Source organism: Dromaius novaehollandiae, chromosome 9, assembly GCF_036370855.1.
Source record: "Dromaius novaehollandiae isolate bDroNov1 chromosome 9, bDroNov1.hap1, whole genome shotgun sequence".
In the NCBI taxonomy this organism is placed as follows: domain Eukaryota; kingdom Metazoa; phylum Chordata; class Aves; order Casuariiformes; family Dromaiidae; genus Dromaius; species Dromaius novaehollandiae.
Genome location: NC_088106.1, coordinates 21,080,033 through 21,105,762, shown reverse-complemented (window position 1 = coordinate 21,105,762; position 25,730 = coordinate 21,080,033). Strand labels below are relative to the sequence as shown.

General features: G+C 44.8%; 1 protein-coding gene across 2 annotated transcripts in view; it reads left to right on the top strand.

The window, feature by feature from the left end:
- NYAP2 (neuronal tyrosine-phosphorylated phosphoinositide-3-kinase adaptor 2) overlaps nt 1-25,730 on the top strand; it is a 151,363-nt gene that overhangs the window by 73,162 nt on the left and 52,471 nt on the right. For both annotated transcript variants that reach the window (XM_026109747.2, XM_026109746.2), the window contains exon 4: nt 19,003-20,097. In XM_026109747.2, coding sequence (XP_025965532.1) covers nt 19,003-20,097 — 1,095 coding nt within the window. The remainder of the gene's footprint in view (nt 1-19,002; nt 20,098-25,730) is intronic.

The following is a 25,730-nucleotide window of genomic DNA, read 5'->3' as shown; positions in this document are numbered from 1 at the left end:
GGTGTTTTGAATGCGAGTCTGACTTTATTCAGAAGTAAGTGGTAGGAGAAGTTTGGTCGTGAGCTGGAAAGACCTTTCCCTCTTAAAACATAAATAGCATCAGTAACAGCAACACAGGTTGTGTAAACATTTCTTGTAAGTGCTCTTGCTTCCAAATTTGTGGGAGTGTGAAGATCTTCTTGCAAGTCGCAGGGACACGTCTGAACCCTGCCTCGTTCTGCAGCTGTGGGACTGCGCTCCTCTCGGTGCGTTGCATCTCCATCCACCCTGGCTGGGCCCGAAAGAGCACGCTGCAACCTGGAGGCCAGATTTCCCTTAACTTGACTTTGAATTTGTGGGGTTTTCCACACGTGCTTTTTTGTCCCCTCTTAGGCTTCATTTATTCCTTTTCCAGCTACCTCACAGGCAGCCGCTGGAAGGCTTCCGCCACAAACGTTTGTCCTCTGCGACGGGCTTCTGGAAGGCTGTTTCTGGAAACGTGGGCTGTCTCTCTGCAGTGTGCAAACACTGGTAGGAGCCGCAGACAGATGTAACTGTGCCCCTACATCACGCCCTGGAAGTGAGAAGTGAACTGAAAAGGGTAATTTTATTTCAGCGCAGAAATCATATCTCTTCTAGATCCTGAGAGGCTCTTTAATGAGAAAATGCAGGAATTTAACTAATTAATGTGCTTTCAGTGCCCAATTTTACAGAGAAAGGAAGTAATAAAACAATATGACTGATGAATGTAAGCAGCCTCAAGCAGCGTTTTTGGCTGATACGATCACTGCTTGTCCGCAGGAAAGGTTTCCAGACCTACCCCAACACAAACAGCAATGAAGCGATTTGCATTTAAAGATTTTTTGTTGATAACTTTTTGTTCTACTTTTCTGGAGTTACACGTGAGATATATATAGCATTATGCAGTTTATATATGCATAATGTACGCATTCAAGTATAATGTAAGCACAAGTTGTGCGTGTTTGTATACACAGACACAAGCGGTTTAAACTCAGAGGAGGGTTTCCAGAGGGCTGAGCGCTGTGGCCGTCCTGCCCGCGCCCGGCGGCGGCTGGAGCTCGGCAAGCGGCGGTGCTTCCGGGGCGCCCCGCTTCTGGCGGCCGTTGCAGCGCTGTCCTTCCGCGCGCGCTGCGTGGGGAGAGTGCGCGGCCGGCCACTCGCGAGCCCGCCCGGCGGCAGCTCGGCAGGCTCCGGACGTGGGCGGCTTGCGGGGAGCGTTTCCTCTGGCAGGAGCAGTTGCAGGAGCTGGCGCTGGAGCTGCGGTCCGGCTGGTCTCCCCCATCCACCCGGTTTCCGGTCGGCCAGACGGTCGCTCCACGTTGTAAACTTCAGCTTTTGCTACTCCCACTAAACAGGATTTGGATGAAAGGGATTTGGAGCTTTCACTGGTTTTCCGTAGTTCCAGTTTCCTTTTATTTCCTACCGTAGCTAATAATTCATTTAAAATAAACTTGGAAACAAGATCCTCTGCAGTAAGCATGTCATATGCTTCCTTATAGCAGATCTGACTGCTGCATCTTTTCATCTCCAGCTACTGAAGGAAGCAGTATCTCTGCTGAGCTTTGTGCAGAGCTGCCAGGGCTGCAGGGGCCGGCGGGGGAGCTCAGCCGGGGGCAGCTGTGGCAGGCTAGGATGCTGCTGCCCCCGGCCGCCCGCCCCGCGCCCTGCCAGCCCTCCCAGCCCGGTGCCACGGTGGCAGTGGACCGTCGCAGGGCCGCAGCGGTGGGATGCAAGCGCTGCTGTGGCGCCCTGCTACGGGGCAGAGCTCCGGCACAGGAGCGGGGCGGGTGGCTGAGGCAGCAGCATCCTGCCACAAGGCCTGTCGGGGCGCCGAGCGCAGGGCTGGCGCAGACCAACGCGCTCCCTCCCAGCCGGGGCCTGGGGTGCTGCCGCTCAGCTGCGGCGTGCGTCTGCGAGCGGGGCAGGCCGCTCCGCTGCGGCGGGACGGAGGATTGCGGCTCCTGAGGCTCTGCCGCCCGGTCTCGGCTGGGGCCCGCGCCTCGCCTCGCCCGTGAGACGCTGCTGCCTGCTTGCTGCGCACCGTGTGCTCTCAGCCCGTTTCCCTCTTTCCGACAGCCTGCTCTATGTTTTAAACACAGCATTTTGATCCGTGAAAACCTGTAGTATTGACATGTTAGCTGTAGCACAAGCTGTTGGTCAACCATGTGTATGGCAGGACAGTGTCTGTTTTCCTCCACGTACCTCTGAGTAATTTAATGTGACTCTTGATCTCGCTGCTGCGTTACCCATCATGTTTTGTACACTGCAACTTATCTCTTTACAGACTGTAAGGCTTGAGAGGGCTTAACTTTAAACTGTGCACGTAGGGAGGAGGAAGCTGGCAGTAGTGGAGGGGAAATTTCAGAGGCAGAGACAGAAGACACGCACCCGACTGTCATTAGAGTGGAGTTAGCTGGTGGCCACCATACGTGCCTGTGTCTCAGTGGCACAGAGATGGATACAGGGCCTTCAGCAGCACAGGAGAAATGCCGTCCCCGCTAGCAACCGAGCACTTCTTTGCATCTGTTTCGCCCTGCATCTTGGAGTCGCATCGCCCTGCCCTAAAAGGCGGCGAGGGGAGCTGCTAGCCTGGGTTTGCTGCAGGGAAGGAGCAGAGGGCCTCTCTGCCCAGCGGCTCACGCCAAGGCAGCTGCAGTTTGCCCCTGTGATTGCTCAAGTAGCTTGTTCCTGCTGAGCTGCGCTCTGGTAGGAAGGTCTCAGCCAGGATTTCATTCTAATCTCTACCATTTAATAGCCTTGAGATTTTCAAAGGCTTCGCTTTTAAGGCAGGGGGGTATTGGTGGTTTTTTGGTGTTGGGGGGGGGGTTTGCTTTGTGTTGCTTTGTTTTACAGAGGTTTCAGTTTGCCACCCTTTGCCAGGAAGCTGGTTTTCACATTGCAGCTCCCATAGCTGCATTACTTTTCCGTGCGTACCATGTCTTATGGCCCTTCAGCTTTTCGGGTCTCTTTTCTGGTCCCTCAGATAAGGCAAGGGGGAAGGGAAGAACGAAAGCAGCAGTTCATAGAGCTGTTATAATAGCTTTCTGTGCAATACAGTGAACACAATGTGATTTTTGGAGGGATTTATAAACAAGTTTTGAAGCCACAGAGGGAGGATATTCTTACCCTCAAGGCACTTATGCATACTCATTAGCGATAATGGAAGTTGCAAGCACTGAACAGAAAATAGACCATGCAGTGTTAAAAGACATGATGATCTAGTTACTGACTTGGGAATTGCCTTGTGCCCGAGACTTGGCAGTTGGTACTTTAGCTGTGTTGTGCTAGTCTATCCTGAGTACTTAATGTCTTTTTTTTTCTTTTTAATTTAACAAAGTTGCTTTATATATTTCACATCTCTCTCTCCACCTCAGGGTGTTGCTCATTTGCTCAGAGAAACATTGCACCTCTGAAAAGAGCACAAAATTAGACAAGCGGCCCCCCTACAGTATGGGTGCCTCTCGGCTATCACGGGTAATGGAAGCTGTGATGTTCCTGTTAATGGAAAAACCTGGCTAATACGAGTATAGGGAGTGTTGTGCTGATTCACCAGATTGACTGCGATTGCAGCCAGTGCAGGAGGCGGCTGCCTGCCCTAAGCCGAAGCTCATAAGCCCTGCTGAAGTCATGCAATTCCTGCAGAGCCGTGTGGGCTTCTCTGCGCTGTGTTCTCCAGTGCTGCAGGTCTTGGGAGAGTTTACAAACCTGACCCAGGCTGCCTGCATGAATCCATACCACTCTGCCCCAAATTAACAGACCATCTAGGACCTTAAAGCACTGTAGAGCATAATGCAGGCATATGCTGAGTAGGAGATGTTCTCCTGGCCCCCTGAGGTCGGCTCACTCTGTAGGGTCACTGTTGTCCCTGGACATGCCAACAAGGCAAGGGAACGTGAGCCATTTGGTCATGAAACCAGCCTGGATCTAGGAGAGATTACTGGCATGGGCTTCCCATCATGTAAGTCACTAGGCTGCTTTTAGAGCTAACCCAGCCCTGGGAGTACTTCAGCTGTGATCTTGAGGTGTCTGAATCAATAACCAGTACCAGAAAGACAACAGTGAAGAGAGTCTCTGTAGAAAGCTGTTGTGTAGTTTCTCATGTCCACTGCATGGTTAATTTGCAATCTAGATAGCCCCGGTGTAACTGGAAGTTTACAGTTTGGAAAAATCCATTCATTGTCATAAAGTCAGTGTATGTCAAGCCTAGGATATAGCTACATATAGCTAAAAGTCATAATATTTGTGACTGTATTTCTTTATTTTATTTACACCTCAGGGAGCCATAATGGGCCTTCTCACAGCATTTCCACCTGTGAGCTGAAATGCTGTGAAATACTAGATTCCTGCATTATTTTGTCTCACTGAATGACCCCTAAAATCATTTAAAAAAAAATTACTTAGGGGAGGAGACATCCAGGTAGTTCTCTTGCCTTGTTTTGACAGCCCTTCAGAATATGTTAAGTAAAAAGAAATACCAGTGAAACTACAAAAATAACAATTTTGGAGTACTCTTATTACACTTCTGTTTTTCATACAGTCTTTGCCCATTGTCTGTTAAAGGCATTGCAGAAAAATGAGTAAGGGTTTGAGGGATGGGGTCAAAATCCTGAAGTCCCTGTTTACCCTTAGAGCTGGTCTGTGATAATACAGGTATTTGGCAGAACTCGTTTGGAATTGCAGGACAGACCAGAAAACAGCTGTACTCCTTATTCCACAGCAAATACACAGGATTGCCACCTCTTCATCTTACCTTATTTTTCACTGGTGCCCTAATTCTGCTCTCACTTAAACAACCAAACAAGACCAGTCCTCATGGAGCGAAGCATGACTGAGCACTCGAAGCATTTCCTGCCAAGAGGTTGGTGCTGGGGGGCCAAGCACCCGGCACTCACGTTGCCTTCACTGGGAATATGCGGTGCTTAGCAGCACCACATCCTGAGAGACTTGAGTTTGGCTCCAGGTAAGATCCAGTCATGGCTATTCTCCATTTCGCTGGTAATTTGTTTCTAATGACTGTTTGAGTATAATCGTCTTGGTTGGTGCACCAGTTTGCTGTTTTCATCTCTTCCACTTGGCTTAATGCTGGGTGACATCAAGCAACATATGCTTGACATGCTGCAACTGTGTTTGGCACTTTATGCTTTTCAGTTCGTGTGTGTGCAAACAGTGCTGTGTAGGGATAACGTGCACAGCAGTGACAGCTCAGCAGAGCACAGCTTCCTTTTTGCAATGCCCTCAATTTGCCTGGAGGTCACCATGTACCAGCCTGGGCTTTTCATAGACACAGAGAAAAAACAAAGCAAACATGCACAAATTTTGATGCTAATTTTAGTGGCCACAACTTTGAACTGCTGGCATGTCAAACAGCAAGCATGTCCCCCAAAGTCCAGCATGATTTGCAGCTGGCTGCTGGTTCGGGGTTGGGGGAGACTTGGATTGTGGGAAGTAAGAAGCTGGAGCACAGTGTACTTGACATCAAGAGCCAGGACCTAATGTCCATTCCCTATGCAGTGGTCTAATATTTGCCATGGCTTCCATCATTTCTTTGAGATAGTCATGAATAATATTCTGCCTTCAGATTTACGACCAGTCTGCACACGAGTAACACCTCTAATAATTCTAGTTCCTTTTATGTTTAATAGCAAAACAAAACCAGTCCTGCAAGCTCAGGACTCTCTGAGTATGAACAAGCCTGGACAACCCAACTCTGTGTTGGGAGCAGTATAACCAGTGTGTTGCTGGTCCTAACAGGGCTTTGTGGGATGAAGAAGATTCCTGGCATCTAGTCCTCCAGGTGTGACTGTGCAGGGAGCAGGCTCTCCGTGAACATTTGCTCTTGCTGGAATAAAGAAAGATGGCATTGCTATAAATCTTGCTTTAGGTTTGCTGTGATGGTGCCCTAAGTCTACAACTGATTTAATTTTCTCCTCAATTGGGACAGTTTTAATGGAATTAGGTTTTTGCTCTGACAGTGGAAGTCTCTTAATGCTTGTATTTTGGTGAATAAAATGTAAGTAACCCATTGATTAAAAAAAATCAAACATGCACTAAGCACAAGCTTGAAACTATGCTGATGTGCTTTCGAGAACTTGATAATATGTCTGGCCTCTTTGTTTTCTTAAATAAGAGTTTTTAAAAACAAATGCATGGAAGTTCAAGGTATTCCATTGTTCTGAATTTTCTGTTATTTTCTTTTAAAGACAAAGTAATTTTTATAGCTGTTGTAGGTGAACATCTGCAGCAACTAATTTCAGTAAAATCCCAGTCCTGCAAATACATACTTGCATGTGAGCTAGTATTATGCGAAAATGGGACTCCTCTAAATAATGCTAAGCATCTCCCAGTGGTTAAGTAGGGGAACAGGGCTCCCAGTGGTTAAGTAGGGGAACAGGGCTCCCAGTGGTTAAGTAGGGGAACAGGGCTCTTAGCAGGTCCGCCACTGGCTCAGACGACCTCGAGCCTTTCACTTGTCTCTGTCCCAGATTCCTCATTTGTAAAATAGAGATAGTGATGAGGGCTTTGTTTTGAGAAGTACCTTCAAAGCTACTTACAGTCAGAGCATGCCTGCTCACAGACAAAACGGGCTGCTGGGACACGCGTGAGCGCTTTGTGAACCGCCGTAGAAAGAGCCATTTGAGCAGAGGCGGGAGGACGTGAGAGGACTGGACTCACTCCCTGCGTGAAGGTCCCCACATCTGGCAGGGTTTTGTCTGTGAAAGCAGGGCAGTCGCCATGGAAACGGAGGTCTGCAGTGGCCTGGCAGCAGGAACTGCTCAGGTTCCCTCCCTGCTTCCCGTTGCTGTCGGTGATGCTGCACTGCATGAATGAGGTTGCAAAATCTGGGCTGTGATTATGGTCCTGGCCTGCAAAACACTAAATGTCATCAGTTTACAGTGAATATAATCCCAGGCGATGCTAAGCAGTGGGTCTGCTCGGAGGTTATGCGGTTCTTTGCTGTCCCGTGCCCGAGGCTGTGCCTCAGCGGTGCCGCTGAACGCCTGCAGAGAGCTTTGCTGCTGGTGGACGGCGACCGATGTGAGGCAGGCTGGGAGCACCGCGCGGTGCCTCAGGAGCTGCTGCTTTGGGGGGCAAATGGTGATCTTGGCTACGCTTGTGCTGCTCTGCTGACTTCAGTCATTCTCTGATAGTTAATGCCTGCTTCTTGCTGTACTTGCTTTGATTGCCTTTTATTTACCTCAACTTTGCAAACATTTTTCCCACAGAGCTCCACTTTTTCTCCATTGTCCCATCGTCCGTCTTCTGCTTCTTGGACTTTCACCCCTTTTTTCAGGGGTTTGGTGGGTTTTAATCAGGTCTTGTTCTTGGTGGGCGAGGTAGGGACTGCTTATAGCAGCATTTCCCCTGTTCCTTTTTGCTGCACTTCGTTGTCTCTCATCTTCCCTCTGACTTCTAAGGTGACACAATGAGGTTAAGTCTGGCTTCTGAAATAGGAGCAAATCCTCCAGACGCTTGTCTGGAGCCGCATACAGCACTGTCCAAATGGTACTGTACGGTGCGCCTGTACCAGGTGAACGCATGGTGACCAGGGCAGGTGCATGACCCTTCAGCTTAACACCACTCTGAGGCTGTCCTGGGGTCACTGGAGCACTCTGCAAAGCCGCGCAGCGCGGATCGAGAGCCGCCGGCCGCACACGGGCTCCGAGGGGCACGGCCGATAACGTGTGGCTTGCCTGTAATTTTGTCAGCGCTGTGCTCAGAGCTGAGAAGGAGAGACGAGTCACCCCTACAGAGATGAAAGTAAAATGAAGAGCCGTGAGGCTCTTTTCCTAAAGCTGATTACACAGAGCGTTTCAGTGCTGCTCAGCTTCTGACCACAGAGGTGTTATATCCGCAGGCAGTGCGTGCTTGTGAGCCGCCCTAACAGCGCGGTGTCCGCTTCAGCTAGGATTATGTTTACCCCAAAAGATGCTCCGTGACAACCTGCAGAAAGTGCTTCTGCGGGGTCACGCTGCGTCCTTTCGGCGGAGGCAGAAGTGCCCCTTTCGGTGACCTCCTGTTCAGCGGGGCTCATCTGCTTTCCTGCTGCTCCTGCTGCCATGCCTCGTTTGACCCCTGCGATCAGCATCGTGCTTCGGTCTGAGCCGGGAGCTTCAGCGCGCGGGGCCCTGCCAGACCTCCAGTCACAGCAGCAAGGCGCCTTTCAGCAGCAGCCTGAAGGAGAAGGATCAGACAAAGTCTGCAAAACTTCTGGGGGGGAAGGCGGGCGCTCGCCAAAGCTGTCGCTTCCTCGTCGCAGGTGGAGAGCAGGGAGGGAGAGCGCGGCGTTTGGGAGGGCTGCCGTGCCTGCGTCGTAGCTGGGCACAATGTATTTCGTCCGGTGGTCCCCAAGAGGTCGGTGTTATGCTCAGTATCTCCTCTGTAGGTCTGGCAGCTTGATTTAATGGGCTGCAATTATTTTAGAAGCTCGGCAAACAGATTGCTACTTATGTAAGCAAGTAATGGATTTGACCTAGCTATTTTATTTGTAAGCCGAAGATGGGCAGTATTGTGGATCTAAAAAATGAACAGTCCCTTTTCTCCAGAGAAATTGTTGAAGTCTTTGCATATAGTCACTGCTAGTATTCTAGACAGGATATTTATGGTCCAAAGCAACAATTCAGTCAAGTGAGCAAATAGTGAATATTTTTCTAAAGATACAAAGTAGTTGAGCTAAACTTCCTCTAGCTTGATGTCCTCCTCCTCTTCCCTTTTCTCTCTAGATCCCTTCAGACTGCAGTATTTGGGTGTAAGCATTGTATTCAGAAATCACCCAGAGCCAGGAACTCTTGAAGAGATGTGTTTCTGCACAGTGACTGTACAAGTACGGGGTCAAAAAGCCTCTGTACCATACCTTCTCCAAGAAGTTCATGAAAGCCCAACAAGCGATGCTTTCCCACATCATCTCCCTCACCTATGATAACTAGCAGGCGATATTAATGTTGTGTTTGTGAAGCCAAGATTTGCATTCATGCTGGAATATGTGTATGTTTACATGAGCATTGCCAAATGATACAGCAAAGGCCTTCAGTGCTCCCTGGGCAGCAGATAATATATGAATAAGCAGCTACGGTTGAGGCCCTCAGAGGCTTACTTATATCACTGATGTTCACTACATACCAAACTCAGATCATGTAGGTGTTTGATAATGTCAGCCGGTCTTAGCTTTTAAGACCTACGGAGAAGCATCACTTGCTGGGCAGAAGGGGGATCTTTTCTTTCCCCAGCTCAACAGAAGAGCTGTTGCACTTGCTGTCACCACACAGCACAACCTGCAGAAACTCGGTGACAAAAGACAAAATGCAGAGCCATACCATCTCCTGCGTGACGTCTGGAGAGTGGATAGCTGCAAAGAGAGAGGGAGAACAGAGAGCCCGGCATGGCAGCAATACCAGCACGGGCTCTAATAGCTGTACCAGAGCTCAGGTGCTGGCAGGCAGTGGGAGCTGATTTCACCCATGCTTCTCCATGTGACATGCAGTCAGTTTGTGGGTAGCTAGGAGAATAGAGTGATAACAGTTAATTTACAGTAAAATAGTAAATGCTGTTCAGGTTTCATCTCAAAGGTGACAGTCAAGATACCATAAGTGCAGCTCTAAGACTGAAGTGCTTTACTCATATTGTTGATCTGTGGATGTTTTTCCATACTCTGTTGTGAGCATGTGTAACTCTTCAGTGCTCCAACTCCCAACAGCTTTCTGCAGTAGAGTACCAGAGCCACCAACAAACAAGCACATACGTTTTGTAAATTATTTCCTCTGCAAGCATGGTTCAGTAGTTTTATTCGCATACTCTTCATGTAATTCGTCTAATAGTGCTTAATATTGATCGGTTTAAAAGCCAGTTGCCTTATCTGTAGCTAGAAATACTTCAGATTATAGTACAGCTACAATATTTTTTTAGTGCCACTGTTGCATTGGCTGCAAAATCACTGTGTTTCGCATGAGCAGACTGCAGGCTATCTAAAACAGAACAAACCAGTGCTTCAGCAGCAATATTGGTTACATCTGTGGGTAGTGTAAAGGTCCTTTACGCAGATTCCCACTTCCCTAGTAATCCTCCTACGTCTCCCTCCTCAGGGCCTGCTTGCACTGGAACTGCGTGTAATTTACACCCATGTAATAGAACGGATCCTGGCCTCTTGTGTCCAGGCATATTACTCAAATTCAAGGATATTTTTGTAAATGCATACTCAGATATCATTGCAGCCCAGAATAAGTTACTGTGAGACTTTTTGTATTTGCCTCCATTTGAACACAGTTCGTCAGTTTTTGTTGAAAAGGAGGATGATTCAAATTGACTTTCCTTTTTCTCCTTAGCCAAAATCTTGCTTTCTCTGCCTTTCCAGAACTGTGCTTCAATGAATAGCACAGAAGGGCTTGGTCATAGATCTTTTGTAATTATTTCTCAAACACTCTCTTTTTTTCCTTTTGCCTATGCAATGTTATCTGGAAAAATCAAGGACCTCAATTATTCATTCTTTAAAAGAACTAGTATGGGAAGATCAAAATATATGAAGGTATGAGACCAGGCTTTCAGAAGGATAATTAGTCACTTTATAATCTTCTGAAAGCTTTTTGTAGACTTTTTCACTGTGGGAAAGGTTAATAAATGGAGCTGAGCATGTCAGGTGAATGCACAGGGAAGTGAAGGGCTACAAAGGAGAAAGCCTGGAAGTTGGCCTGCTTTGGAGCTTGGTTGCTTGGTGACAGGCTTTCTCCACGTGCAAAGAATTGGACATGGACAACTGCAGCTCAGACTCCTTCAGCAGTGCTGATGCTCCCGAGTGCTAAAGCTTTTGAAATATCCCAACAGCGCTGGGACTGCCCTTGTCTTGGTAATGCAGCGCAAAGCAACTCTGTCTTCTGGCACTCTGCGGAGAGGCTCTGGCAGCAAAGCTGGAGGTGAAATGGGTTTCCTTCTACCTCTGATCACGCTTTGAAGGAAAGAGCTGATTCTTGCTCAGTCCTTGACGTAAAATATTGGAGCACGTAGCTAACTCCAGGAGAAGGTCTAAACCCAGGAACCGCAAGTGAAGGGACGTGTTCATGCCCGAGAGAAGCAAAAGGCATATGACACAGCTTACTTTTTGGTAGTTTCTGTTAGGCAGTTACTAGTGCAGTAAGCTGGCTTTCGCGGATCCCGGTCTGATACGGCTGACTTCCCCTATACGGTGCGTGAGGAGCCCCAGAGCTGCTGCCGAGAATTCAGCGGCAGGGCCCAGGCACGCAGCCCGAAGCCGAAGCTGGCCACAGCGTGCCTTCAGGCCATGACGCCTGTCACTTGCATTAGTTGTACTGCCAGCTTAAATGCAGACCTGAATTTAACTGCAGGGCCCAATTCTGCTCTCTGTGATACTGGTGTGTAATTCTGGAATATCACTACCAAAGCCACTAGGTTTTACCACTTTGAATTAGTGCAGAAATCAATCATTTTAAAAGCCAAAAGAGCTGTAGCCAAAATAAAAGGATCTGAACACTTTTGAAGAAGTCTCCTTAATCATAGCCTTGAGACATCTGAGTAGTGTCAGTATTACTTTATGATAGTCTTTTACTCCTTTCATTTTGAGAATAGTTCGGTTCTCTTTAAATGCCCAAACAATTTCCAGTAAGAGGCAATAGAGTCAAGAGGGGGGAAAATATGTACTACATTAAATCACTGTGCTGAAACCAGGTAATGCTTGCAAAGATGTTAGAATGAATCAGATGGCTCTTTTTTCCTTCCATGGTCTTTCCCTCCATGTTTTTTCCTAGCGTGTTTTAGAAAAGAGAAAGGTAATCTGCAGGAAAAGGACTCTTATGTATGAGGACAATGCTATTTTGAAAGCTATTTTTTTTCATGACGAGGATATGTTCTCTGCTGTTACTTCAACCAGTGATGATGTTTTTATGGTCATTTGCTAAGATGCACTTTTTTTGCATATGTTTGCATATTGCTGTTCACAGTGTAAGAACATTTGCTATGAAAAATTCCTTGGAGAAGAAAAGATGCACATTCAACACAGCAAGTATTCAATAGATACATTAAAATTTGCTGTTGTTTTTTACTGTCACTTCCCAATTATGGGAACCACCATGCAAGGAGTGATATAAACCAAAAAATAAAATAAGTCCTTTGCCTAAAAGACCTTAAAGCCTAAAGTGGCTCTAAGGCAAAAGGTAGAAGGTAAAAAGAAGTGGCATTAAAGATTGAAATGACACCTAAAGACCTATGGTCTGTGACAGAGATAAGCATTAAACTCGGATCTCCTGAGTACCAGTGTTTTGCACAGTTCAGAGACCTGCGCCTTTTTAAATTCAGTCTCACTCAGAATGCTCAGACTTCATCTGCAGAGATAATGAAATCAGAGCCGTATGAGCACTGGAGCACAAATGCACTTACGATCACGTGCAACTTTGAACAAGGAATTCATTTCATTAAAGCCAATGGGGTTACTGATAGTCTCGAACTTGCACATATATGCATAGATACTATGCTACCTTAGAGCTGTATTTTCTCTTTTAAATTGTATGTGTTGTAAATCAGAGTCAGTGCATCTTTGGTTCAGTTTCAAAGCAAGTTCAGGGTTTAATTAAAGAAATTCTGTTTCTTTCACTCATGGAGGCTCTTTTTGATAGAGGTACCCCTCAAAATACAGCATGATTAATTCCTTTTTGCTTTTCAAGTAACATTATAAAGAAATTTTGAAATTTGTATGAGACCTCAAATCATTGCTTCTTTTAGAAAGAACTTGAATGTTAAAACATATTTGATGTGGCATCTTCTAGAAACTGAAAGGTAGGAATTTTACTATTACATGCATTTTTGTTCTTTTGGTTGCATGGAATAGTACAAAAAATCAGCTTGGTCTCTGAATTGCAAAAGCTGGTAAACAGCTAAAGCGCAGTGGAAAATGACAAACTTTTTTTTTTTAATGTTTTCACCCATGCTTTATAGAGTGAGAAAATAATAAAAAAACAATGCCATAACCTATTTTCATAATTCACTCTCTCCTTAAAGAGAAAAAAGACTTCAAAAGGATAGGATGACAAGAAGCGTTCTGTATTTCCAAAATTAACTATGAAAGGCAGATAATCTGGGCATGTCTGAAAGCTATGCGTAACCTTTGTGCTACAAATATCTCATTTCAAAAATGTCATATTCTGCTTATTCAGTAGGGCTTCCATAAGGCTATTTTAAGCACTGTGCTTCTTGTTTCTAGATCAGAAGTGAAGTTATTACTGCCTTTACGATTTGGCTTATTTGCAGTTTATTAGAGGTAGACGACTGCTTGGTAGAAGCATATTTATTATTAAATACAGAGAGTTCCTGCCAAAGGAGCGTAAACTCAGTTAAGTGCAGACTCGGGTGTCTCCGTGCCACGTTTCCAGTTCTTTGAGGAACGCCAAGGTGGCCTCTGCTCGGTGACACTGCTCCGGCTGAATTGTCACGCTTGGGCTCTGTGTTGCCCCTACCTCACCCATCGGTTTAGATGTACCGAGACACAAATCGTGCCCCTGGGATTAAGGGGCAGCCCTCCACTTCCTCAGGGCAGGGCTGGGTTCCCGCGGTGCCGGCGCAGCCCTTCGCAGCACGGTGAACCTCACTCAGTGCGTTGTATTTGTGTCTCCGCGAGAGGAGCACCACCAAGGGCTTTGTGACTCAATTTTACGTGCCCGGTTCAGGGAACTTGGGCCTCACAGAGAGAGAAACAGTCCTCAGCTGTGTCTTCACTCTGTGACTTGCACAGGTAAAGGGAAAAATAGAGCTGACAGAAAAACAGAAAATCTCTCTTACGGAGAATCCTGACGTTGTATTTTGTGGAGGAGATCTGGCATTCGTGGAGAGGAAGGGCAGGAGCAAAGGGAACTGTCTTGCTTGGGGATGAAAGGTAAAAATCCACAAAGTCTTGTTTGGGGAGAAGAGATCTGAAAAAAGTACCCATTTCAGGAGAGATTATCCAAACGTTTAAATACCTGTGACTCTTCCAGGCTGCAGCTGAGCGCAGTAGCTGCTGCCCTGTGCTTCCCATCCCAGCTGCCTCAGGCCATGGGAACTGCGAGGAGCGGAGGAATGCAGGGCTGTGAGCTGCGTCTCGGCTTCGGCAGGTAGCTTACCTCCCCTCTTAACGTCTGTTCAGCCTCATTTTCTGTTACGAGCAGGTCATGAAATCTGAGAGAAGTTTTCCAAACACAGCGTTTTCATCCTTTTCCCTCCCATACGGAAAATTGCGTGGTTTCAGACAACATTCAGTATTTCCGGTTGGAAAGTTTCGGTTTTGGATTCCCTTTGGAGTGTTATCCTGTTGTAGCCATGATGCTGGGGAGCAGTAGGGGTGGGATACTTCCCTTAGGAGAGTAGTCAGTGGTACAATAAATTTCCGCAAGAATTGCATCAAGCCAAGCACAGCAGTTGGCAGCTCGGTATCAGAAGGGATCAGAAGTTTTAACTAGACTTTTGTTTCTTGGTGTTTCTGCACTTTTACAGTGGAACCTGTATGGCAAGTCAGAAAATTTTTGGAGTGCATGTCCATCAAAATGGAAACGTTTCATAAAATTGTGCGTTAGAGGGAAAAAAAGGGAGATCTGAGGAGAGTGTTGTGACTATATCAAAATATCCAGGGTTTTGACACTTTTTTGGATAGAAATGAGATGCTTTGCTTTTTTTTTTTCCATATAGAATTACTTGTTAAATAGGTGTTATTGTATTAAATTATCTCCATACACTTCATCATAATAGTACAGTATAAAATAAACTAAAAATGGAAACACACACAATTTTCACTTTGAACAAAAATATTATGGGGACTTATTGCTTGTGGAGAATTGAGAAAAAAAAAAAGTTTATTTCTAACCAAAAAATGCATGACAGGTTCTCAATACTGTCCACAGAGGAGAATTCCATTTACAGATCCACTGTACTGTTTTTCTGTGCCTTAGTATCGCCCAAATCTTAGGAGCTCCCGGCAGATCTGGAGAAGACGGGCAGCTGCTCTGCGGAGGGGAGGTGCCGCAGCGGCCGGGACGCGGTGGCAGCCGCTGCCCGTGACGGCAGGACAGGGCTGGTTCAGAGCAGCACCCCGAGGAAGCACAACCAAAGGCGAAGCCTACCGAAGTCCACAGGAACTTTCCTTTCTTTCATTTAGTTTTGGATTGGGCCCTCTGTGCCGTGAAGTATTACTAGCAAAGTCTCAAGGCGGGTTACTGGGGACAGATGAACCAGGGACATGGTAATCCATGTTGAAAAGCTTTTAATTACTCCATGTTTAGAGCAGACAACGCTGCAGCCTGTGTATCACCAATATGTCAGTATGGTTTGCTTTTCATAGGAGTTTATGTTCCCAGCAGGCACTGAATGCTTTTTCTGCCTGATAAATGTCAAGTACTTGAGGCAATCTTGCCTGCTTCTCTCAGGAGATTGCCAAATAATCTCCTTTCATTGGCTGTGGGATCTTGCCAGGGCTTCTGCATTCATGCACGTTTATCCCTGCCAAATGCTGGTAACACAGAAACTGTGCAAATACTCCCTGCTTCTTTCACTAGCTTTGGCCAGCTCTGTTCAGTTGTACGATTCCTATTTTTTTCTCCATTATTCTGAGGTAGAGCAATAGTTGATAAATGTGTGCGCCATAGAGTGCATCCTTTACTATGGAGATGTGTTTCAGAGCAAAAACCTTTGTTAAATAAATATGATAGGCCTCTTGCATCGTAACTTAAATGCTAATTCGGTTTGCCTCTTGAATGCCCCCGTTGCTACTGAAGGGAGTTCCCAGTAGGTGCTGAGCGGTTTCTCTGCTCTCAGTCATGATAAAAGATTCCTCTGCTATTTTCCCTATCCATTTGCTTGTATGTTTTTTCTAGGAAATTTTCTAGCACCAAACGTTTCTGCTCTGAATAGTGCATAGTAGGTACCTATATAATGAAATGCTTTATAAAATATGTAAAGCTTTCCAGTTTATCAAGGCAGAAAAAATACCTAAATAACATCTTGCCATTCTCCTCCTGGAAATACATGCTTTAATAAAATGAACTGTGGCAGAGGAAAAAATGTTTTGAATAGAGAAAGGAAAGCAAATCTTTCACCTTGTCATGTTTTATCCTGTGTATGATAAGAGAGGATGGGGTCTGTTGACCTTTTTGTTGATAATGTCACCAAGATATTTTAGGCTAATGCTACATATCATGCTCCGGCAGATGAGAATGCCGTGTGTGTCACTGCGGTAGTTAATTTCAACCCATGCAAAAATGCTTTACAGGAGTATATGGCAGATTATCATTCTTATTTTCCATGACATTTCTCATTTCTTTGTCTATACCATAATAACTTCTGAATGTTGCATAGGCAAACCCCAACGTTTCAGGCAAGATCTAGACCACATGGCAGAACCTCATTGGTTTAGATGAAAATTGTGAAAACAGAAGGAGGGAGCAAAATGTGCTGTTTCTAGCAATTTGTTTGAAAACACAATGCTTTTAACCACTTTTAACTATTGTTAGGTAAAGACATCAGCCACCAACGGCCTCCAGCACAACAGCATTTCTCTGATAGCTTTGTTCGTCATTAATATCTCTCCAGACAAAGAGAAAAGAAGGAAGAGTGGGACCTTAGGTACAAGAGCGAGCACTGAGAGAGGACACCCATGGTATAGGAGATGTAGAAGAGAGAGCAGGGAACAGCGGTCTAAGGAAGGCGGAGGAATGGGAAATATTAGGGATGGTGGCATGGTGCACAGGGAGCACGAGACTGCAAGGAGCCCTTATGAACAAAACGCACCGTTCCAAAGGCCGCAGAGTATATAATCTTGTAGCCAGTATAAAGGACAGTTCAGGTCCTGGGTAAAATGTTCAGAAATGATCCAGTACTTTGTGCCAGTCTCATTCACTGTCTCTTCTATTTAATGACGCCAGCCCGAATAAGACTGCTCATGCTAGGGTGTAAATCAGATTAATAAAAGTACAGAGAGAGGATTGAGACAAAGTTTATGTCAGTAGCATTTGATGAATATAATACACCAATAACATTACACAGAGAAAGGAAATAGGGTTTTAGCTGGAAGCAGAGCAAGAACAATCCGACAGTATTGTCAAATACATCAGGAGGAATATTTTCTACAAAGCCCAAATGATTCTGGTAGCCTACATCTCATTCCCATAAGTCTATCTTAAGACATTCAAGAAAATTAATTTGGGTTAATTAAAAAGACAAATTTAAAGTGCATTAGGATATATCCACATAGCGAAAAACTATCAAGCTAACACATATGCTTATCTGTGACAGCTTTTGCATGTCCCTAGCCTGTTGCAAAAGGGAACACGTTAATTAGAACCGCCATGAAAGTACAGTACTAGTCTTTGTTTCTTTTAATTCTAGCTAGGTTTCTTTTTCTTTTCCCTTTGTAATACCTTAGTTATATGTTAAGCTATTGACAAAGTGGTCTCATTACTTCATATACTTCATATGCACACGCGTAAAGTCTCCTTATTCCTAAACAAAACGAGGCTTGTTTAACCTCTGCCTTTGTTACTATACCTTATAAGGATGAAGTATCAATTTTGGAAAGGCTATTTAATGGATCAAAGCACAAGTGGGATGAAGTGGTAACGCTGCGTTGGCTCCTCTGATAGTGACCAGGAACCGTAAGGGCTGCGCCTTCCACCCCGGTGGCGGCTCCCACCTAGGCTGTCAAAACACTGCCTCTCCCGTGGCAGAGCAGTGCTTAGCTGCTGGCTTTGGGAGGTTTTTTAAGTCCATGAGCACCAACCTTGTCAGTTTAAAGTTAGAAACTTACTAGTTTTCTGATGGGTCAGCAAAAGGTATCTGGAAATGTCTGTGAGCACCGAGTTTGCAGTGGCAGATCTGTAGCAGTGAATTCCAAGGAGAAATACAGCTGAGGAGGGCTGGGAAGCTGGCACCCTGAACCCGGCTGTAGTCTAGGGCTTTTTAGGGCTGTGAAACATGTCAATAAGGTATCAAGGCTTTCAACACAAGAACTGTTTATCCTGTAGAAATACAGATTAGGTTTAGTGTGCTTAATGATATTTCTTCTGAATGAGTTGCTTGTGTCTATTTAGGAGAAAAAGTGACTTCACTCAAACATTTACTGAGGTATTTTATTAACCCCAACATTTAGTGACATATTAACTATTTATGCAAAGAGAATGGCATGCAATTTCCATGAGTTCCTTTCTTATTTATTCATAATGGATAATTTCTAAGAAACCCCTGACCTCTCATTTCAAATGAATTTCATCATAATGTTTCGATTTGTAATTTCAAAGACAAAATGGTCTGTTCTTTCTAGATGTAATCTGTTTGGAAAGGATCTGATTATGTCAGATATTCTGTTCCCCCTTGAATTCGCAGGAGTCTTGTTAATTTATAGAATGGACAGGTAAATTATTAGGATTATTCCAATAGTAAATTTTACAGTATTTACATCCAGTAAATCCTGGATGAATTACAGTATTAGCAGATCTTTCAGTATGTAAGAGTTTCCTTTCTTAGTGTCAAAAGAATTGTTGTTTTATGCAAGAAATTACTCGAAATAAAAAGGTCTTAATTCATCACTGTGTTACTGCAGAGTTACATCACTGTCATTCCAGTATGAATGTTCAGGGTCTTAACTGTTCTCTTGCAGCCTTAAGGATTTCATTCTGATACTTAGTCTTATGTCTTTGGTGACTCTCCAGGTTTTTTAAATCCCACAGTGGTATTTCGAAAGGATAATATTTAAAATGGAAAGTTCTCTATCCAAAGGGTTTGGGAGAGAACAGTTTTCTCGAAAGAAGGGAAGTGCTCACTAGCTACTTAGTATTGCAGTACGTAAGCATTCTGGAGAGAAGATTAGGAGTGTTTTGAACAGGGTGCTATTTTTAATAGAGTTTTACTGATGTATTTCTGGAGAAAAACAACAGTAGGCTAGTCCCAGCAAATCCATTCCAGAATTATGACATTGTAACAGAAATCCTATGCCTGAAAAAGCTTGTTAAATATCTATGATGAATTTCTATTTTGTTCTGTTTTTAGTGTCAGCCAAACCAAGACCTCACAGTGATGAATATACAAAGAAGATTCCACCTCCTAAGCCGAAACGAAATCCAAACACTCAACTAAGCACATCTTTTGATGAAACCTATATCAAAAAGCATGGCCCCATGAAGACAACACTCACTAGGGATGCCTCTTTATCGCAGGTCAGCAGTCCTGCCCCAGACACAGAGGAAGAAGAGCCTGTTTATATTGAAATGGTTGGGAATATACTCAGAGACTTCAAAAAAGATGAGGATGACCAAAGTGAGGCAGTCTATGAGGAGATGAAATACCCTATATTTGATGATGTAGGCCAAGATTCAAAATGTCAGTGCGAATATGACCATCACACTTGTTCTCAATGTGCTACTCCCACAGTGCCTGACCTAGATTTCACCAAGTCTTCAGTGCCATCTACTCCCAAGGGCTTGCTTTGTGATATACCCCCACCATTTCCAAATCTACTTTCTCACAGACCTCCACTGCTGGTGTTCCCACCAGCACCAGTGCAGTGTTCCCCGAATTCTGATGAGTCTCCTCTAACTCCACTAGAGGTCACAAAGCTTCCTGTTTTAGAAAATGTGTCTTACATCAAACAACAAGCTGGAGCTTCTCCATCTTCACTGCCACCTCATACACCAGGCCATCAAAAACTGGAGAAAGACCAGACAGTGTCTCATGGAACTACCACCCCTGGGCACACCTCCTCACCTCCTCACCCTTCCACCTTATACAGAACACAGTCTCCACATGGTTATCCTAAAAGTCACTCTGCCTCGCCTTCTCCTGTCAGTATGGGTAGGTCTCTTACCCCCTTAAGCCTCAAAAGACCTCCACCTTATGACTCTGTACATTCAGGAAGTCTCTCAAGAAGCTCTCCATCAGTGCCTCATTCTACAGCCAGAAACACATTGCAAGAAGGAGGAAAGATGGTAAATGCCTCGGTCAATACCTACGGGTCATCATCTCAGAGCAGTTCACGTTCTCGGACACCCACCAGTCCTCTGGAGGAACTAACCAGCCTCTTTACTTCAGGACGAAGTCTCCTGAGGAAGTCCTCCAGTGGCAGAAGATCTAAGGAACCTGCAGAAAGTAAGTTTTTGCTGCTGTTTTTCCTCTCTCTTCCTTGCATCAAAATACCTTTTGGTATTTTATATTAAATCAAGCATTTGCAAAAAATGTGTACGTCAGCAGTCTGAATTCTATATCTAGTTTTCTTGTAACTGGAAGAAAAATGATTATTGTTAACATTGCTTTGGTTTTCATGTTGTTGCTTTTTTAAGATTTTAAAGAATGTATACTGCACTGCAGAAGGCATACAGTTCATGGCTCAGTCTTGCAAGGGGAATCAGTTGTTAACTTTTCCCCAGTCCCATATGAGCTGGGAACTTCTCAGTGTCTCAGTGTCTCAGATCCTTAATTTCTTAATGAATGTTAGGACACGGTGATTGTCCAAGTAGCTTGTAGCAAAATAACCAGGCAGGAGTTGGTTTTGGGCTGAGGTCCATTGATCACCCTTAACCTGGTCAGTGATCATGAAGTTTATATTGGAAAGTGTTTTGCAGAGGCACTAGCTTAAATTGTTCCTATCCTTCCCGCTGCCTCTTTCCGTCCTGTGCCACAGAATATCTCTTCTAGCTGTGCTAGTGTGACTGGTTTTGATGCCACACTGTGAATTGATCTGAGAACCAGCATGACTTAAAACATATTACCCATAAACAGAGAAAAGCATGGGAGGAGGTTATGCAGGAAAACCTTAAGCCAATATTGCCTTCAAATATGCTGTATCATAAACTCTCATATGCCATATCCTATATAAAATTCAGGTTTAAGTGAAGTGCACTTACTTCTGAGTCAGTGAAATATGGAGACTGCTAATGAAATCAGCAAGCCGCAGGTGTGAGTGAAAGCAGAACTGGCACCAGTATTTCTGGTGCAGAAAGCGTTCCTGTTCAGTGCTGCCAAAGACAATGTCTTGCTGTGGAGCTTAGCCATAAAACTTTTTGTCAGTGAGCAAAGTGGGCTCAGTATGCTTTCTCCTGTAACTTCAATACACAAGGTTATGACTTTGAAATCTTGCAGCATATCTAGCTGAGAAGGTATTTTTTGAGAACAGCTGACTTTGTTTGTGCAAGTGCTACATTACACCTATTTGGCAGCTGTAACATATTAAATACAACACACCAAACTACTCTTGCTTATATTCTGATAAAAGAAGGAATTACCTTTTCTTGTTTCCAGGCTACCATATTACTACAGAAGAAAAGCAAATTCTGCCCTGCCTTACTGGTTGGTTGTACTGCTCTGTTACATTACTCGTAGCAGCGTGTTCAAGGCTACCTGATGATTCACATCACTTTCAGGCACACTCGGGATCACAAGAACACCCCAGCAGCTGGGTTTTCATGGGCAGAGGTCCCCTGCCTCAGGTCCCTGCTTCAGGTTTGCAGAAAGCCTAGGCTGCTGTTGCCAGCTCACCTAGGTCCGCCTAGCACTGGTTGTGCCAGAGCTTAAGTGAAAAGTGGTCGATCACAGGGTTCCCAGGGTGCTGTCAGTGCGCTGGTGTCCTCCTCACACCTCTCCTTGGCAGCTAGGTTAAGCAGCTTGCTTGGTACCTGTGTGGCCATGGCCACCGCCAGCCTGAGTGGGCTGTCTGTCAAGGCTGTCCGTCAGCTGCTGAGCAAGTATATGGAAACGTGTGAGCAGGGAGAAGCTTCGTGGCAGTGCTTGTGCTAGCCTGCAAAGCGCTCTTCCTGGGTCACGGACTCTGCTGCCCCAACCTTGGCGCTTCTTTCTATGCTGCTTCTCCTTTACTGTTGTCTTCTCTCTGAGTTGAAGGTGGCTCTCAAAGTCCCTGATTTCCCACACATGTCTGTCCACACACCTTGTTCTGGCTTGTGTGCGTGTGGTTGTGGGGGAAAGCCATAGCTCCGGAAGTCTTTAGCCATTCACACATGCCAGCTAAGAGATTTCTCTTCTTTCGCCTCCCTCTTTACTTCTGTTGAGCTCTTCTGTGTCTTTGGGTACTTGTGAGCCCTGTTGATTGGGATCATATCTGGAGGCTCCCTGCATGGAGAAGGTCACGGGTCGGATAACACTGCGGGGGGATTGGGAGAGGACTGGCAATAAAGCTAATGCTTCACGAGGCATTCAAGGGGGCTGAGCTTGTGGGGCAGATAGCAGCTGCTCTGGGCTATGTAGCTGCCAGTAAGAGGTGCAGAGAGGGTTTGCAGACCAGGTGGTATTTCATTCCTGGCTCATGCTGCCCATGCAGTGTCCTCTGCTGTGAGGCAATGGCCTGTATGGATGATGATCAGACAGGGCTTGAAGTATTGATGGGAGTTGTGGGAAATGCAGCATTAAAGACTAGCGTGGCTGAATGTTGCAAGAGCTTTGATGGTGGTTACACAGGCCTTACAGGATAGGTGCCATGTCCTTTTTTTGGACACCTGGGATTGTCTGAAGGGACCCTGTGACTGAGGCATTGAGATGCAGGGACTTTGACTGTTCCTTGGATATCAGTCTTTGGAAGTAGCTTGATGGAGCAGAATCACCTTGCTTTTATTTCTACTTTCCCATAGTAGTGTTTTATACAGTCACCCTTTGTTTGCAGCTTTATTCTCATGTGTCTCTGTGCAAATCAGGAACAATGACTCCAAACTCAAAAGTGGAGGTGAGAATGGAATTAGCAGGATACTCAGAATATGAGTCAATGCAGCAAATGCTGCACTTGATCTGTCTTTAATATCTTTGTGGCCTGCTTTAGCTCCATGATTCAGTAGGATTTTACATAAGCGATTACAGTAATAAAAATACAATAACACCAGATTTGTGTGCTGGATGGAAGGAAATTTGTGTCTAAAAGGCAAGATGATTCTTGTAATTGGGAACAATTACGAAGGATGTGATGTGACATTTACAAATAATTGTAGTAAAGTGGTAGAGAGATTTTGGCGAAGTGCAGACAAAATTGAACATTATTAAACATACTGCTTGCTGAGAAGTGAACAGAAATTCCCATGCTACCCCAGAACTACTTGGCAGGCTTCATAAATTTGATAGTTTTTGCGCTCGCTGAGGTCGGCAGAAAGACTAGCTGTGGAGCCCGTGGAAGTTCCCGCAGCGAATGTGTCATTATTTCAAGTCCTGGAAAGCTCAGGAAATCTGTATGCTGCTGTCTCCCAGGTAAACCCAAAAAGATCTTCGTATTCCAGTTGCCTGGAACAGACTGCAGACTATGAAGGGACTTTTCAGAGGTGAATATGAAGCACATCTTGGCCTGCAGATCTGTACCAAGAAGAGCTTTCTTATCGGCTTCTCAAGGAGCATTCTGCTTGCTCTTTAGGAGGTGGAAAAGTGCTTGTTATTGGTCACAAATGGTAAGACAGGCGACACATGAATAGAAACCGCGTTCATTTACTTTAAGGACAAATCTTCCATATTATAAACAGAGGCCAGTGGTGAAAAGACCCTGGAGTGCAGCTGTGTTGGGTAAATGAACAGACCGCCTGTCTAATCCGATTGTAATTTGTCTGGTATTTACAGTACGGCTTAATCCTGTGGGATTACTGCTCTGAGCAAGAACCAGGTTTGTGCTCAGACATTACAGAGATAGAAGTCACTGTAAGATATGTTGAAAACGCACACAGAGCAAGCATTGAATGTCTTGCCATTAACATGATTCACCATAAAAATCCTGCATTTTGGGAGTTGAAAATATAATCTGACCGGACTGTCACATTTACAGTCTGTAATGATACATAACGAAAGAGTGGAGACCGGACTAAAGAAATCTTGATTTTACAAATCTTACTCAAAGCCTAAGGCAATGACACAGTTTTGGGGGGTTCTTTTAAGCTGTTGGAGACCAAATGCATAGCATAGGACTAACTGAGAGTGCAGTGTTTTTATATTTGTCACTTCAGTGTAATTTAGTCCAAGGATAAAAAAAGATTTCCAGATTTTAGAGGCTAATAAACAAAAAAGCAAAAGTTATGTCCCTCCTATGAAATCATGCTAGCGAACTAATGAATATATATTTTTAAAATATAAAATTATTCTGGGCACATCTCAAGGAAGTTGCTCATTGAATCCTCAAAGACTCAGCCCTCTGTGACTTCTCTGAAGCTCTTATTGCCATATGTTAGTTAAAGAAAATGGCACAATACTAGATTTTAGATTCAGCTGAGTGTATTTGCAAAATATTGCAGCAATTATGGAGAAAATTATCTCTTTTGTTGTTACTATAACTGACTTTGTGGAAATTTTACACCTGGATCCACAGTCAGAATTTATCCACTGGCTTTTAATTTGTGGGACTTTTGGGTCGTTTATTTTCTGTGGAGCGGGGGTGCATAAACCTTATTTCCAGTCAATAATTTTAATATATAAGTAAAGCTGCCCTTATAATCCTTCTGCATTACTCTTTACTCTTCTTCCATTTTTTCCTTTTTTCTCTCCATTTAATTCCTTTTATAGAGTTCACTGAAATTACATTAGTGGGAAATTAGGATAATTCAGTGATCCTAAGGAGACTGTCACCTCAGGGCCACATTATCTGAAGAGATGAGCTTCTGCCGAAGCCCCAGCGACATTATTGAATGCGCTCAGCATCCACTGGCTGCAGTTGTGATGTGCGCAGCCGGATTTCATACGCACTTACTATGCTGTGTTCTTCTAAAAATCCTCTTGTGTGTTGTTAGCGTCTTAAATACGCATTAGGGCACATTTATGAAGGTGGGGAGAAATGAACAAAGGAAAATAAATTGTAAGGCCGAATCAGAAATGAAAAAGTTAGTGGAAGATGGCCATGAAGAAAGGCAGAACGATGGAGAGAACCCCTACAGAAAACTGAAGAAAAATGTAAGCATGAAAAAAGAGTAAAAAAGTTATACGTTGTTAATTCGTGCCAGTGACTGTGCTTTAACCCTTCCTGCTTTTGTATGAGGTGACGTGGTAGCATGTCCCAACAGCCTGCAGACCCCTGTGAAAACGTACTGCTCTCAGAGGTTAGAGGAAAACTATGTAAAGGGTACCAGCGTTACCTGGTTTCCTCGGGTTAAACTGTACTTTTCTAATGCAGTTGGAAAGTGGTTAAGTATGACCACCAAATCCAGTTATGTTGAATGACTCATCCCCTTTGCCTTGAGCATATACACTAAGTATCTGTATTGCCCGTATCCTTCATGAAGACCGAATTACCCAGGGAGGGAGGGAGGGAACAGTCTTCAGATTTTCTTGAACTGTTTTTGCTGTCTCTGCCGCCTCGGCACTGCAGAAACACGTAGTACTCCATGAAAATATAGAACTGAAATTATTTGCATATATGCATGCCCACTCACAAAAAAGCAAAGCACAAAGGAGCTGCTGGTGTCCATCTCAACCACACCACTTCAAGGCAGCACAGTTTTCTGGGTGAAGTGGTTCTGTAAGCCCTTGCCAGGACCAGCCACTCCTGCTTCTTGGTTGTTTGCATTTGCTGAGGCTCCATTTTCCTCATAACTTCTTGGTAAGTTTGTGCTAGTATTAAGCAAATGTAGCAAATGTTCATGCTAATGAACTGCACCACGTAATGGTACCTCTGCTGCCTGCCCCGAGCCTGTGCACGGTCTGCGGGATCAGCGCGTGGTGCACAGCAGGTCGCAGCTGTTCTCCGCGGCTGCTTGGCAGGGCTCTGTAGCTTCTGCAGTTTCCACCTATGGAGAGCTTCACTCTTCTGCTTTGGT